Below are 15,384 nucleotides of genomic sequence, written 5' to 3'. Positions count from 1 at the left end.
ACCTTCTTATAAAATTACCTCCTAAGAAATACTGATATCACAAAAGGCACACTCCATTTTCTTAGAAGCAGGTGTGGCATTGATATAAGAGAACTCTGCAGCAGTGGAATCACCTTGCCCCAAATAAGAACCAACCTCTACACTTTTGGCTGTTTTAGCTGTGCACATTTGGGTTTTGCTCAGCAGGAGCAACATCCAGGGTGGCCCTTTGTTCCAAAGGACCTTGTGCAGCCACAGGGGTGTTGTGGATATGGGAATCACCAGCCTTCAGGCCCTGTATAACCACTGATAACAATTTTTTAAGTCTTTTTATAAAAAGGCATGGTGTACAATACTGCCAGAGAGTCTTCTTGCTCTTCTCCTCCATTTTTACTTACTTGGCTTAAGGACAGTATAGTTATTAAGGTAGACCATCATGTCCTTTAATAATAATTAATTTATTGATAATCATTGTAGATCCAGCTGGTAAGATTCTAGATGTGGTATCTTACAGGGAGACTCTTATACCACGAGGCTCTTTCCCAGTTAACATTCTCTGATGAGTCGAGCTTGGAGGGGACCAAGTACAACATAACAGTTAGTGTATGTTCCTATTTGTGTTCCAGACCAGGTGATCTGCTGTCTCTGAATGATGTGCCTTGTTCACTTCAGTTTTCTTGTTAACAATTAAGTTTTTTTTTATTGTAATTGCATCTGAATCAGATGGCAGAAAGTGACTTGAGTCACTCACGCTTTAACATGTGAAAAATTTTCCTCTGAGTCACTGGTGGACCACAATTGATTTGGAAACAGTCTTATTTGGAGCAAAGTGGTTAAGAGAATGATGTTGTAGAATTACCAGTGCTCTATGACTGTTAGAAGAAAAGTTCCTCACAGGTCCTTGTGGACTGACAGTTGGTAGCTCTCCAGTGTTAGGCCCAAGGTTGCTTGCAAACCTGTTGGATCTATCTTGTCCCATTGAAATGACTTTTCCTTTTATCTGATTATCATGAACTAACAACTGATATCCCAGTATTTGGCCGGGGGCGGGGTTATGGTATAAATTGGTTTTTGGACTTTTTTAAGTACCATGCTTTTAGTGAGGGCCTGAAGTGTCACTGGGTGGTAGAGTGCTCACCTGGCATGCCCAAATCCCTGGATTCCATCCCCGTGCTATAAAAATGAAAAGGAGCAGAAAAGGAAGAACAAGATCGTGGAGCCAACTGCATTCATAGTGATTGATCTCAGGCCATTCGGTAGTGGTCTTGGAGTCTCCTTCACACTTTACTTGCCTTTTGGATTGTCTTGTATTTAGCAAAGACGTCACTGGACCTTGAGACTGAAGAATTGTGCAGCTTAAATTTATTCCTGGGTTAGAGTGATGGTTCAGCATTTAGCAATGCTTGCTGCTCTTGCAGAGGATGACTTCAGTTCTTAGCACACATATTGGGTACCTATACAACTACCTCTAATTCTGGAGGGTAAGATCTAGTACCCTCTTAGGGACATTGCACTTATTTGTTCACATGTGCATATACACATAAAGTAAAATAAATCCTTTAAACACTATTTTTGATAAACAACAACAACAAAAAAACACCTTTGCAAAACACAATTGTTACAGTATGTAAGGTAGCAGGAGCCGGGTCTGGCTCAATCTTTAGATAGTCCCAGAGTTCCGTGATTGATTGTTTTAATGAAAGACAACCTACAAAACATTCATTCTTAAAAACAAGGTAAAATACTATATTTAATGCAAACAGATATTAGAGGATCCCTTATCATTTAAGCTCACTTTAAAAGTCTTTCTTGCATATTAAAGCAATGTGTATGGAGAGCTGCCATTAAAATCTGGCTTTAATCATTAATTTATAGTTTCTGAAGGTAAAATGATATCTAATATGGAATATATTAATGTGGTTTATATAGAACTATGAAAGTAGAATTGGCTAGTAAAAGTTTATTACTTATATTACTTGTATGAGAACATAAAATGCCAATCATTTAGGAAGAATGTTTGTATTTTAATGACACATTTAACAATATTGAGATTATATTTGATAGCAGATACTCTTTTGAAATGTTATATGACTTAACTACTGTTTAATAATTAAAGCTTTCTGTAAGCAGTGAACGTAGAGGTAGACAGAGAACAGATGGCAAGCAAGGCAAGTCTGGGTGTCTACTTTTCTCTAGGATGTGTTTCCACTGTCTTTTCAGCACTTTGGTTTGGAAACAGCCTTATTTCTGAGGAGAAGTGTGTTGTCTTTACTTTCCTGGCTACAGTAGGACTGTGTCCAGGTCTTCTTAAACTGCACATATCAAGATATCATATAAAAAATATAGCTTTCTTAGAAGTCTAGATAAATCACCCTTGTATGTAAGTGAATTTTCTCCCTTAATTGAAGAGATTTTTTGCTAATTATCATGATATTCCTTGAACACTCAGTTTTGCTTCCTCCTTTGCCTCTAGGATTTGAGAAACCTGAGGTTCGCATTGAAGCAGGAAGGCCACAGCAGAAGAGATATGTTTGAGATCCTCACAAAACATGCCTTTCCTCTGGCACACAATCTGGTAAAGTCCACGGCTTGCCTAAGCATTGGCATGCTCAGAAGTGTATCCTCTGTGAAAACTGCCTGTGAATTGGGCTTCTTTTTCTTGGACTCACTGCTCTGCATTTCCTGGTGTAATACATTTAAAAATTACTTACTCTGTTCCAGAAGGGCCTCACTGCTAGTGTGCATGAACCTGTGAGTTCTTGTGCTTTCCAGCCATGTGGTGCCCTTTAAAACATAGTCTCTGATAGTGTTAGGATAAGATGGCTTAATACAGTACTGTTAAGTTTTCCCTGAATTCATTGCTCTTCACTTTGGTGCTAACAAGCCATGTGAGTCAAGTTTTCTGTGGCACCAGTTAAAAACGGGAACGGATCCACTGATCCTAAAGAATATTTAAACAAGTATACACTTCTCCCTCTCCTCACCTCTGTCTTCCTCTCTCTCTTTCTCTTGTTCTCTCTTCCTTCTCTGTGTCTCCATGAGTGTCTCTGTCTTTCTCTGTGTCTCTGCCTCTGCCCCTCTCTTCACCACGTCTTCCTTTGCTCCCATGTATCTCAGGCTGGTTACAAAGTCTCTATGAAGCCAAGATTACCTTGGACTTCTGATACTCCCATTTCTACCGCACTGGAATTGGTGGCATGTACCACTGTGGCTGGCTTATGTGGCGATTAGTTTGAACTCAGGGCCTTATACATGCCAAATGAGCACTCCACTGACTTGATGTACATTTACCTAGGCTATTCTGAAACTCATGATGCTATTACTGTAACCTCCTTAGTGCATGAATGACAATTGTGTGCCACCAAGTCCAACTTATTTTCTTAATGTCATATCTTCCTGACAATCCTCTTACCTCTATTTTCCTCCTCAACCTTGCTCTCAACAAACGAAGAGGTGAATACCCATTAAGAAAGAGAACAAGAAAAAGAAATGATTCTTAGAAATATATGAGTAGTTTTATTAGTTATAATTTTGAAGCAAGGTCTTATGTAGCTCAGGCTAGCCTAAAACTCACTATGTAGCTGAGGATGACTTTGAACTTCTAATCCTCCTACCTCTACCCCTCCCCCGAGAGTTGGTCTATAGTATCTGGTTTTGTGGCATTGAGGATCAAACAAAGGGCTTCATGCAAGCTAGGGTAGCACTCTCCCAACTGAGCTACCTCCCAAAATGGCTTTGTTGTGTGTAGAAGATAACTAACTATGCTACAGACAGAATAGGGTGTAAGGGTAGAGACCATACCACAAAACTATCTTGTATTTTCTCTCTCTTTTTTTCTTTTAAATTGTGGAAGATGATTATTGTTTTAATACGATATGAGGTTTTTCTCAGTTGTGTTTGTTTTTTTATCCTAGTGAGATAAGACTTTTTTCTGTCTGGATCTCACTGTCATCAGTTCTTTGAGTCACAGGAAACACCCACCTGGTAGAAGGGAGAAGCTATTGGGAGGATCTAATGAGTAATTCATGCTCTTATGTTAAGGGCAGATGGAAATGTGATGTGTTCTGGGAACAATTCTACCAAAAGTTTCCATATTTCTGATCAAACAAGATGTTTAAATTGTTTCTATATAAATATTTTAAACTTTTAGGATGAAAAGTTTATAGGAATAGATTTTTTTAACTAATATGAAAGTGAGAATGAAATGTATAATGTTTTAGTCAGGAAACATGTATCTTGGCTTATGCATGTCTACCTCTGTATTATTAGAAATTTAAGGAGTGGCTCACAAGCATGTTTGAAAAAATTAAGGCCCTCGTCCATTTTCCTTCAAAATCTTGAGCTGTCTCTTTTCTCTGGCATTGTCTGTGTCTTTTAAAGCTTATTCTCTTAGAAAAGTAGTCAAGTGGAAATCCAGCTTTCCTCTTAAACTACTCATCTCTCACTTGAATGCCAAACTTCTGGGAAGAATATTTTAGCCTATTTTCATGAATGTCACTAACTCACTCTCTCATTTACTTACTTGCTTACTCACTTACTCATCCCTCTAGCTCATCCAGAATCAAACTTTATTTCCAGTTCCTTTTTTGAATGTGGTAATGGATGGTGTTCATTGTCAACTTGACAAAATTTGAAATAACCTGGGAACCTCTGGGAATAGGAGGGACTGTTTAGATTAGTGCCCCTGAATGATATTTTAAAATAACAATTTTATAATTTTGAAATTATAATATAATTCTGTCATTTCTCCCCTTTACCTTTGCCTTCCCCCCCAAGTCCTCCTGTGCACCCTCTTGCTTCTCCTCTCTTTCAAGCTCATGCCCCCTTTTTCTTTAATTCTTGTCACACATGTATGTATATGTATATATTTCCAAACACATAAATACAACCTGTTCAGTCCATATAATATTACCTGTTGTATATGATATAAGGGCTGACCACCTGATAAAATTAGGAAACTCTTTCCTGAAAAGACCTTTTCTCCCACTCTCAGCATTTCCTACTTACCCATAGCTTTCTGTCTAGTGTTGAGGTCCTGTGCGCGTTCCTATTTCCATGTTAGCATGGTCATTAGTGTCATCCTTTTTCAGTTATCATTTGGGCAGCCATGTTGATGAAACTTTATAGGTATAGATTCTCTGACATTTTCTGGAGACACAATTTCACAACAATCTCCCTGTTCCTATGGCTCTTATAATCTTTCTGCACCTTCTTTCCAATAAGCCCTGAGCTATAGGTTCAGGAATTGTGTTGTAGATGTATCAGTTGGAACTGGGTACCACATCATCTTTTGTTCTATGCATTTTACCCAGTTGTCCTTTTCTGTAATACATTTGTTGCAAAGACAAGTTTTTTGATAGGGTGTGAAAACTATGTTTACATGTGGGTATAAAGATAAATATTTAGAATGTGGTTATGAATTATTTTTATTTAGGAATTAGAAGTTATATGTTCTCCTCCATGATCCATGACTTCTCTGGCCCTGAGTTGTTGGTTAGGTTTCCAGTTCCAAGCATGATTTCCTTGTTGTTGAACAGGTCTTAAGTCCAACTATAGTGTTTTTGGTTATCACCAAGGTATGTGTGTCATTTTTGCATCCTTAGGATTATTGTGTCATGCTGGTTGTTGTTCTGGTTCATAGGTGTCATACCTGATTAGGATTATTGTTTGCTTCCCTCCCTAGAAAGTTGGTGTGTGTGAAGGATTATCTTGATCAGATTAATTGGGGGAAGGTCCAATCTAAAAGTGGGCAGCACCATTCCCTGAGCTTGGGTCCTTCAGGGCTAGTTGAGTTTAAGCATTCTTTGTTCTCTGTTTTCTGTCTGTGAATGTGATATGACCAGCTGTCTCTAGCTCCTTCTGCTATGACTTCCCTGCAATGATGAACTCTACCTTTTGACTGTGAGCCAAAATAAACCCTTTATCCTTTGAGTTGCTTTTGTCTGGATATTTTATCACAGTGATAGAAACCTAAGAAATACAGAGCTCTTGACCTCTTACTAGCCAAATCTATCATCTGGTTTCTATCTGAATTTGGTTTCATTTCTTCCTACATTCAACAAGATTGAACTCCTTCTTGTATCAGCTATTATGTTCCTGCACCATCTTGACCTTTCCTCTTCAGTCTTTATTGCCCTTGCCTTTTTCCTTCAGTGTCAATGTCTTGTCAGTGTTCCACCCTCAGCCTTCAGTTCTGCTTGTATTACCAGCTTTGCCATGGTGATTTCATTTATTCCCATAAATGGAGCTGTCAGTACTGTGTGCATGGCTTCTATGTCTAGCCCTGACATTGCCCTGGAGTGAGTCTAACCTCCCTAATCCCAAAGAAACCTTTCCAAAGATGTCTATATATTTTACAAGTTCATTGGTACCCCAATCGCTCTGCACTTTTGTTTTCCCCCCCTCTGTGTCCTCCAAGCTTGAGGATTCTGACTTGCTCATGCTCAGTAACTTGAAGTCACCTTTCCACCCGACTTTTCTCCTGACTTTCCTCTCATAAACATATCGGTTACAGCTCCTATAGGTCCTACTTCATACTCAATTGTTTCTCCCCATTTCAATTTGTACTTCCCCATTTAAGCCATATTACCAAACTGATTCCCCCTCTTGTAGTGTCTTACCCTTCTATTTTATCCCTATACAGTGCTGTTGTCCCTTATGCTTTTGTTGTTTTGGATTTAAATATGATTGTGCCTGTGGGCATAGTGGTGCATGACCTTAGCTCAGTACTTAAGAGACAGAAGCAGGTTATTTCTGTGAGTTCAGTGTCACCCTGGTCTACATAGCAAGTTCCAGGTCAACCAGGGCTACATAGGGAGACCCAATTTCAAAAATGTACAATCATGCCACTTCCCCACAAAAAAACCTCATGGATTCTCCATGGGTCATACACTATACCCTAATCATGGAACACTTCCTCTAGCCCTCTGGCTTATGTAGTTTCATAGATTGGACTTTTATAACCTTTGCTTATAGTCTGCTTCTCTCTCTAATGCCTATCCTCCACAGTCATCCTTCAGCATCTTACTCAGTCTAAGTTGCTTTCCCATGCCATGTGTGGGTTCCCTTCAAGAATTCATCTTGTTTTCATTGTTAGGTCCCTTTCTTGGAGTACATACCATAGCTTCCTTATGTGATAATTAGGTTGTAATTTTCTTTACCAGCCCTTCCTGTCCATTATTCTGTGAGCTTATCAGGGCAGGCATCATCTCAGTATAGTGGCTTCTGTACAGGAAGGTTTTGTTTGATTTAGGGAAGTGCTGGCTGAGGATGGAACACAGCTAGGCAGGCAGTCTACCATTCAGCTACATCCCAGCCCACACATAGGGGTGTTATAATGACAAGATTTTAATTAAAGTGTTTCATTAGAAAGTAATGGAAAATTATATGGAAATGAGCAGACTAGATCTTTCTATCAGGACCTAGAATCCTGTGTTAAAGGAAAGTATCCATGCAGAATTTGATTATTTAGTGTTGTGGTACTTGGATATGTTTTTTAATGTCTGTGTTAGAAATCTGTGTTTCTTTTTTCAAGACATCAGTAATGTTATACACTAGGGGAGAATGTAACTACTAAAATTCGTTCTTCATAATCTGTAAATCAGTCACCAAAACAATACAATAAACAGATACACTATTGGCACTGCTTTCCTAAATGGGGGTTATTTCAGAATCCTGTGTAGGGTAGCATTAGGGAACTATCAGAGAAGTTGAAAAACAGTGCAGGATGACTGATACTAGAAGTCCAGTGGAAGTGACATGGCAAATGTGTGTGGCTCCAATATAGGGTGGTTTACATTCAGTTGTGCAAGAGGAATGCAGAGGAATTTAATGAGGTTGGAGGCTCTCAGGAAGGAGATTGGAAAAGCCTGAGTGACACTGGGCCTTAGCAGATGAATTTATTTTCAAATGGGTCAGGAAAATGAAGGAAGTGGGACTTGAGGCTACAGGCAAGACCTGGCTATCAATACATAAGAAGGAAAGGTGACAGCATTTCAAAATGTTTGAGATGGAGTTAGGGTCATCTATGAGATCTAAAAGATCTGACATTGTCTGGTGAAAGCTAATGCTAGTGTGGAGAGCTTGTATCCCAGGAAGTAACAGAGATGTATTCAAATGGAAATGGTGATAGAATGAAGACACCCTCAGCCAGAACAGATGGGAGAACCAAAGACCTGGGCTAGAGAAACACAGGCCCTAAACAAGGACCCAGGTAGGAAGAGGCTCCATAAAATTTGATAGCAATTAGGTCAGAAAGGATGGAGATAGGATATGTTCACTTTGGTTCTCAAATTTGAGTGATGGGAACGATGGCATTCTATTGTGAGAGTTAAGAAGTCAGAAGAGGATTTCCTTTGGTGAAACAGTTGAAAAAGAATGCCAAGGGGAAACCTCCCCTTGCCTTCATATGCCCAGGTTCTATTCCAGTGGCTGGCTTAGCTTGTTGAACATTTATGAGGAGACATAGGTCACTTTGTAGGGGTTGAAAAAGAGGTTAGTTTATAAGAGAAAGAAAAGGGAGGAGAGACAGAAGGAGGGAGAAAGCAAAGAATGTAAGGAGGTAGAAAGGGAAAGAAAGGAAAGTAAGAATAACAGCCATATCCAGAGTTTCAAAGCAGATTCTGAGACTCATAGCCAAACTTTGGACAGAGTGCAGGGAATTTTATGAAAGAAGGGAGAGATAGAAAGACCTGGAGCGGACAGGAGCTCCACAAGGAGAGCAACAGAACCAAAAAAATCTGGACACAGGGGTGTTTTCTGAGACTGATACTCCAACCAAGGACCATTCATGGAGATAACCTAGAACCCTTGCACAGATGTAACCTATGACAGTTCAGTGTCCAAGTGGGTTCCCTAGTAATGGGAACAGGGACTGTCTCTGACATGAACTCAGTGGCTGGTTCTTAGATAACCTCCCCCTCAGGGGGGTGCAGCCTTAACAGGTCACAGAGGAAGACAATGCAGCCACTCTTGATGAGACCTGATAAACTAGGGTCAGAAGGAAGAGTAGGAGGACCTCCCCTATTAGTGGACTGGGGGAGGAGATGAGAGAGGGAGGGTGAGGGTGGGATTGGGAAGAGGGAGGGAGCTACAGGTGGAATACAAAGTGAATAATCTAATTAATAAAAATATAATATAAAAATGTGAGATAGGCGAATGAATGAGAGAAAAAGTTAAAATGCTCACACACACATACCCCTAAAGGGAGGTCCTTTCTAGACCTGGATCATGGAGAAGGAAGAAGGTTAAGGGTTCAAGCCCCCCACTTGTAAGGTGGACTTTAGAAAGGAAAGGGGATGATTTTTACTATGAGACAGGAGGGGAACTAAAGTTTCTTAACTGCCACAGTGGGAATGCGAAAGTGTGCCCAAAAGACTTCCTGGCAGCATAGCCTAAGTATAATTGCATTGAATAATAAAATGGCTCCTGTGTGAAAACACTAGTGTATGAATCTTTGTGAAAATGTCAAAGTAGTGTGGATTATCTCAGTGATTTTTGTTGCTATTTGAAGTCTGAAATAAATTTGCCATTGAATTCATGATGTCTGGAGGCCAGAAGATCTGGCAACGAGGGCAGTCATGGGATAAATGGACTCTGAATGGGTGTTCTTATTTAGACCACCCCTTTGGCTCTCTCTTGCCTTCTGAGCCATTACCGTTTTCACCACTCCATGTGTTCAAGTCAGGATTTAAACTTTGAATTGAACTAGATCTATTATAGCAGCAGAGTCCAACCCAAACCATTAACTTGATTATCTCAGGCCAGTACTGTGTGCATAGCTTTTAGGTGGCATTTTTCTGTTTGAGATGAAATACTTCTTGTTTGATCTTTGCTTTTCAAACACCAGAAATTCTCACAGATTACATGTAGCTCTACACAAGTTTTAGGTAAGTGATATGACTTTGTAAGAAGTGCTGTAATCCTTCTGACACTGTGACTGTTTATCTGAAGGGAGAAACCAGAGTGGTCTCCTGCATGCACAGCATGAAACATTACCAAAAGTAGAGTTGTTAAGACAACAAATCATGGCCAGTGGCAAAGCTCAAGCACTGATGTCCTTGACTGTTTGGTCATTCATTTTGTACTTAAATGTGGCAATCAGAAATAATATAATTTAGCTGGGCCGGGTGGTGCACACCTGTAACCCCAGCACTCAGAGGCAGGTGGATCTCTGTGAGTTCAAGGCCAGCTTTGTCTACGAAGCAAGTCTAGGACAGCCAAGGCTACATGGAGAAACCCTATCTCAAAAAAACAAAATTAATAATAATAATAATAATAATAATAAATTTTAGATGAGACTTTCTTAAAGCATCAGTTCCAACCTATTAGTGAATCATAAATTAGCATGTCTCTTTAAATGGACTAGAATAGAAAGCATGGAGAGCATAACAGAATAGGGGTATAGTTTGCTGAGATGTTTCTTCTGAAGGTGTGTACATGTGAGGGATATGCTGGGTCATGGTCTTACAGTTAACTCCTTATTTATACTCATGCCCAAAAAGTTTGAAAGGTACTGTTTAGATATGAAGCATAGATTCAAGTGCCAGCTCACAGCAGCCACTGATACAGAGATATATGAGGGGATTTGATTGCAGAGCCCCTCCAGTGTGCTATTGCTAACATAGGCCATGAGTTCAGTGACCTCTGTCAGAGTGAGGCTCAGTGCATTTCCTGCATAGAGACTTTGAAAGTCACATAATATTTATGTGCTTCAGTGTTCTCATCTGCAACGGGGATAATAACAGTTCCTACCCCATAGAGTTTTTGTGAGGATTCAATGTAAAGTGCTTCTAACACTGCCTGACACTCAGTAAGTGCCCAATAAATGCCAGCTGTTCTGTTATTAGCCCACCATTTTCCCAGCAGGTGTAAGAAATAAGGATGACTACTACAACTCCCCACAGACTATTAATAAAGGAATTGTGATAGTGTGTGGGAAACTTTAAGCCCTTTAAAAGAAAGAAGCTATATAAAGATTAGTGGTATTATTAACAAACCATGGGTTGTACTTTGATAAAGGAGTCACTGGAAGTCCTCAGAGTATAAAATTCAGAAAGCATCCCAACCACCAGTGTGGAATAGAAGTGATGCTATGGAATGAAAGGAATCTTTCAGAGTGCTTACCATCCTTCTCTTTCCATTTTTTTTTCAGCCCGTGCAGACTTAACTGCTTCTAGGGAAACATGGCTCATTCAGATTTGTGTTTGCACTTCCATTTCTTGGTGACATTCTGGATAAACATTAAGAACCACAGTATTTCGCACTCATTCCTCTGTGAGGTGATGAGCAGTCATGAGGTTGTGGCTTTTGTTCCCATCTGGGAGCATGACACATATGACTTTGTGTCAGGGGTAAAGGGGTAAGCAGAATGACACTGGCTGTCTCAAATTTAAGGAGCAAAGCAACTAACTGGCCTGTCCAGCCTTCACTGTTCTGGGTAGTAGCATATTGGCTCCAATGGGAACAGTGTCTTTAAGAGCACCTCCTTGGTTACTACCTTTGGTTTTCATAGTATCTGTTGCTTATTTCCTCCTGCCTAGCTTTTTCTAAGTAAGCATTTCTATTTTTAACTAACACATAGTAATGTGTATTCTTGTGGGCAGCAGTGGTACATTTCACTTCATATGTACAATGGGTAATATGAGATTTGGTTCTTTTTGCATGGTGGTGGGGGGTCTGGCTTTGAGGAGATCAAACCCTGTCATGGACTATTTACTTGTGTTCACTCCTGCTCAACTCTAAATGTGCTGGCTCAGGAGAATAATTGCATAAGAATTAGTGAATTGAGTTATGCACATACACACTTTTGATTAGTTTGAGATGTATAAATGAGCCTGTGAATAGAGAATCCATGGGGGAGTTTTATTCTCTGCCTTTGTTATTTAGCTCAGAAATGGAGAAATACTCTAAATTGTATTAAAATCTTAAATGAGACAAAGATTTAGAGGGCTCTTTCTTTTTAGGTTGATTTAATAGTATCAACAAATAAAAGGAAATAGTGTTTTGAGATCAGAGTTGAAATAAGAAGTACCAATTATTCATGCTGTGGCTTAGATATGGCTTAAGGACTATAACATATATCTTTGAATTTTCTGTTTCTTTTTTTGCCAATATTTTTTTTCTTGAATAAGCAGTAAAATTAAAGACTTAACCATGTTTTTCAATATTCTGCTTGCCTTCTCAGAGACTTAGCCCTGCATTCTCTTTGATCTCTCACTTCCTCTGCTGTCTCCCTCAAAGCCTTTTACCATGCTTGGTTCTTCTTGGCGCAGTCTAGCTCCTGCAACCAGTGTCTCATCTAGGTAACCCTCACCATTGCTTTCTACTTCAAAAGCACTAAGACCCAATTCTGCCTATACCTCATCAGCATCCACTCCAAAACTCAACGCCATCACTCTAGTGGCCCCTATTTATTCAGAACTATTTTAAAAATGGCACTAAACTTTACACATTACTAAGCCTGGGCTGGGGAAGTGGCTTGGTCAGTGAAGCATGAGAATCTGAGTTCAATCCTCAGAACCTACATTTATAAAACTGGGTGTTGGCATACTTTTTATCTATTTTAATTGGTTCTTATATCTTTACCTCCCTTCCAACCCTTATTCACACCATCACCAGGTAGGAAAGTAAGAAGGCTAGTGGGAAAAGGGTACATAGTTCTCTTTAGCTTCTTCCTGCTGGTTAGGGTCATTGGGTTTCTTGTAGCAAGTCAAATCTTCGTTTCAGAGTATCTCCAACTTCTTCTCTTCAACCCAAAACAACAGCAACCAGAAGTAGCAGTAGCCTTCTTCCTTGGAGTGTCACCCCACCTCTCCCTGGGCGCTGGCATTTATTTCCTCTCAGCGTTCCCAGAATTAAACTGTCTGCAGCTGGCAAAGATCCTGCTTCTCTCAGAGCCTACATGAGGCAAATAGTCTGCTGCTGTGGACAATCTGAACCTACCCCATATCCCCCACCTGCAATTAAAACAAAAACATGCTTACGTAACATATCTGAGTCTTTAAAGATTCCAAAACTCCTACTACAACTGAGCATGGTTATGTACACTTATAATCCTATTGCTGAGGAGGTCAAGGGAGGTAGGAAGATTGCTGGAGCCTGACCTAACTGGTGAATTCCAGGTCAGTTGTTGACTCTGTCTCAAAAAGTAGGGTGGGAGAGAGATGTGGGATTTTTTTCCATGTAGTTGAATGGTTAAGAGCATTTAAGTGACACATCTGACCTTGTATCTGTCCAGGCAAGCAGAGTTAAGGTGACTTGTACTGACTGTCTCAAATTTCAGAAGCAAAGCAACTAATTGCCTTGCCCAGCCTTCACTGTGGCTGGTGAAGTAGCATCGTTGCACTTAAGTGCTCTCAACAAAGACCTGAGTTCAGTCCTCAGTATCAACATCAGATGGCTTTACAACTGCTTCTTACTCTCACTCTGGGAAATCCCATGCTTCTTCTGGCTTCTGTAAGTACTGTGCCCACATATACATCGCCCCAACACATACACATAATTTAAAAAATAAATGAAAAGTTGGATAGCACCTGAGGAACAACACCCAGGGCTGTCCTCTGTCATACATGTGTACACACACACACACACACACATGTGCACATGCACGTGTGCACACGCAGACACTTTTGGGCCTTCCCTTTGACTCCACACCCCTTCCTCTCAAAGAGCATTTAGAAATACATACAAAATGTAACCAGGTATTGGTGGTGCATGCCTTTATTCCCAGCACTCAGGAAGTACAAGCAGGCGAATCTCTGAGTTTGAGACCAGCCTGGTCTATGAAGTGAGTTCCAGGACAGCCAAGGTACACAGAGAAACCCTGTCTTGAAAAACAACAACAATATACATAAATATATAAACCATCTCAGGCAAGGGTACATTTGATTACCAGGATTCAGGCAGTATAATTTCTTTCATTTTATTTTCATTCTAGCCACCTCTGCATTTTATTTGCTGGAGTTTTCTTTCCATTATGTGTTTGGGGTTGTTGTTTTGTTTTATTATGGAACTTGATTTTCATTATGTTTCAGACCTCTTTGTCCAATGTTTATAATGTCTTCCTATTCGCTCACATTTTCCATACCATCTTTTAATTTCTTTAAGCACATTAAGTATAATTTATAGTGTTATCTGATTATTACAGTTCAAATTCTCTGTGGATTTTCTACAAAAGGGTGGTCTTGGAGTATCTTTTCTGATGTATTTTCTCATTACTACCTGGAAACTCTCATTCTTTGGATTATTAGCTATGGAAATACTCTGAGCCTGAGAATGAAAGGGTTCTGAATTTCTTCTGCCAAGTACTTCAAAAAGCTTTAGAAGATTATGAATTTTCTACTTGGATATTTTGGGAACCATTCAGTTTTTCACTCAGGGTACATGCTTGGGTGACCTGCAACTGGAGGGCCTCTAGATAGACAGCGGTTAGAGGGATGTTTTCTTCTTTGTTCAGCACCAGTAATTTCTGCTCAGGTTCTCTTAGAGCCCTAAAGAGGCTATTTTCCACCTATCCCCTACTTATGTGGTAATGTTTTGAAGGCCATACTTTCTTGAAGGAGGTTTTCAATAAGAGTCCATCTTGGGTGGGCACACAGTTTCATTTCCAAAACCCCAATAGACCATGGAAACTAATTAATTAAGTTCTGTGTACCTATTTGTGGCTATTTTGGGACTTTTTATACATTTGTTTCTCTCTCACAGGTTTGTTGGTACATTGAGGGAAAAAAAAAACCTGTTTCTAATATATATATAGTACTCTTTGGTGTGTTTAGCAAAAGTCTCATGACAACATTGTCCAGGCACATCTGACCCATTGCTTGTGTACTGCACATGGCCAAGAATAGCTATAAATGTAGCCCAACATAAAATCATAAGCTTACTTAAGCATGTTATGAAAAATTGGTTTTGAGATTTTGTGGTTTTGTGGCAACTCGGTTGCACAGTTGTCAAGTGTGAACTTTGTAAATGACAAGATTGTTTTGCGATGTCAAAGAGTTGGACATACCAAAATATCACATTTCTAGATAATCTCCCTTTTGGTTTGAAATTTAACGTTCCCAGTAGCTTCTGAGACTTAAGTCTCTCGTTCTTTCTTTTCCTGCTTTTTTTTTCCCCTAAATGTGAGTTTTCTAGAAAAGTCTGCTTTCTTCTCTTGCTTGTTGGGCTATTTTTTCTCTCATGTCCACCAAGATTGCCTTTCTGAGTAGGGTTTATAAATCTATAGCATCATATTTCTCCTTAGAGTCTACATAGCCTTAAGTGCTTGTTTAAGACGACTCTCCCATATTCCCTCAAAATATACCCTCTGTGTGTCTTAGACATACCTGATGTCATCTCCTTCCTCCTCTTGATTCAAACTTCATAGTTCTTTGCTAGTTAGTGGTTACCAAACCTAAACAGTTC

The 15,384-nt window shown here is 39.7% G+C and overlaps 1 protein-coding gene across 6 annotated transcripts in view; it reads left to right on the top strand.

The window, feature by feature from the left end:
• The window catches only part of Mtm1 (myotubularin 1), a 106,782-nt gene that overhangs the window by 45,643 nt on the left and 45,755 nt on the right, over positions 1–15,384 (top strand). For all 6 annotated transcript variants that reach the window (XM_060376658.1, XM_060376656.1, XM_060376654.1 and 3 more), the window contains exon 6: positions 2,453–2,554. In XM_060376658.1, the coding sequence (XP_060232641.1) occupies positions 2,453–2,554 (102 nt within the window). The remainder of the gene's footprint in view (positions 1–2,452; positions 2,555–15,384) is intronic.

Source organism: Meriones unguiculatus (assembly GCF_030254825.1).
Source record: "Meriones unguiculatus strain TT.TT164.6M chromosome X unlocalized genomic scaffold, Bangor_MerUng_6.1 ChrX_unordered_Scaffold_30, whole genome shotgun sequence".
NCBI lineage: Eukaryota > Metazoa > Chordata > Mammalia > Rodentia > Muridae > Meriones > Meriones unguiculatus.
This window is presented reverse-complemented; position numbering and strand designations above follow the sequence as displayed.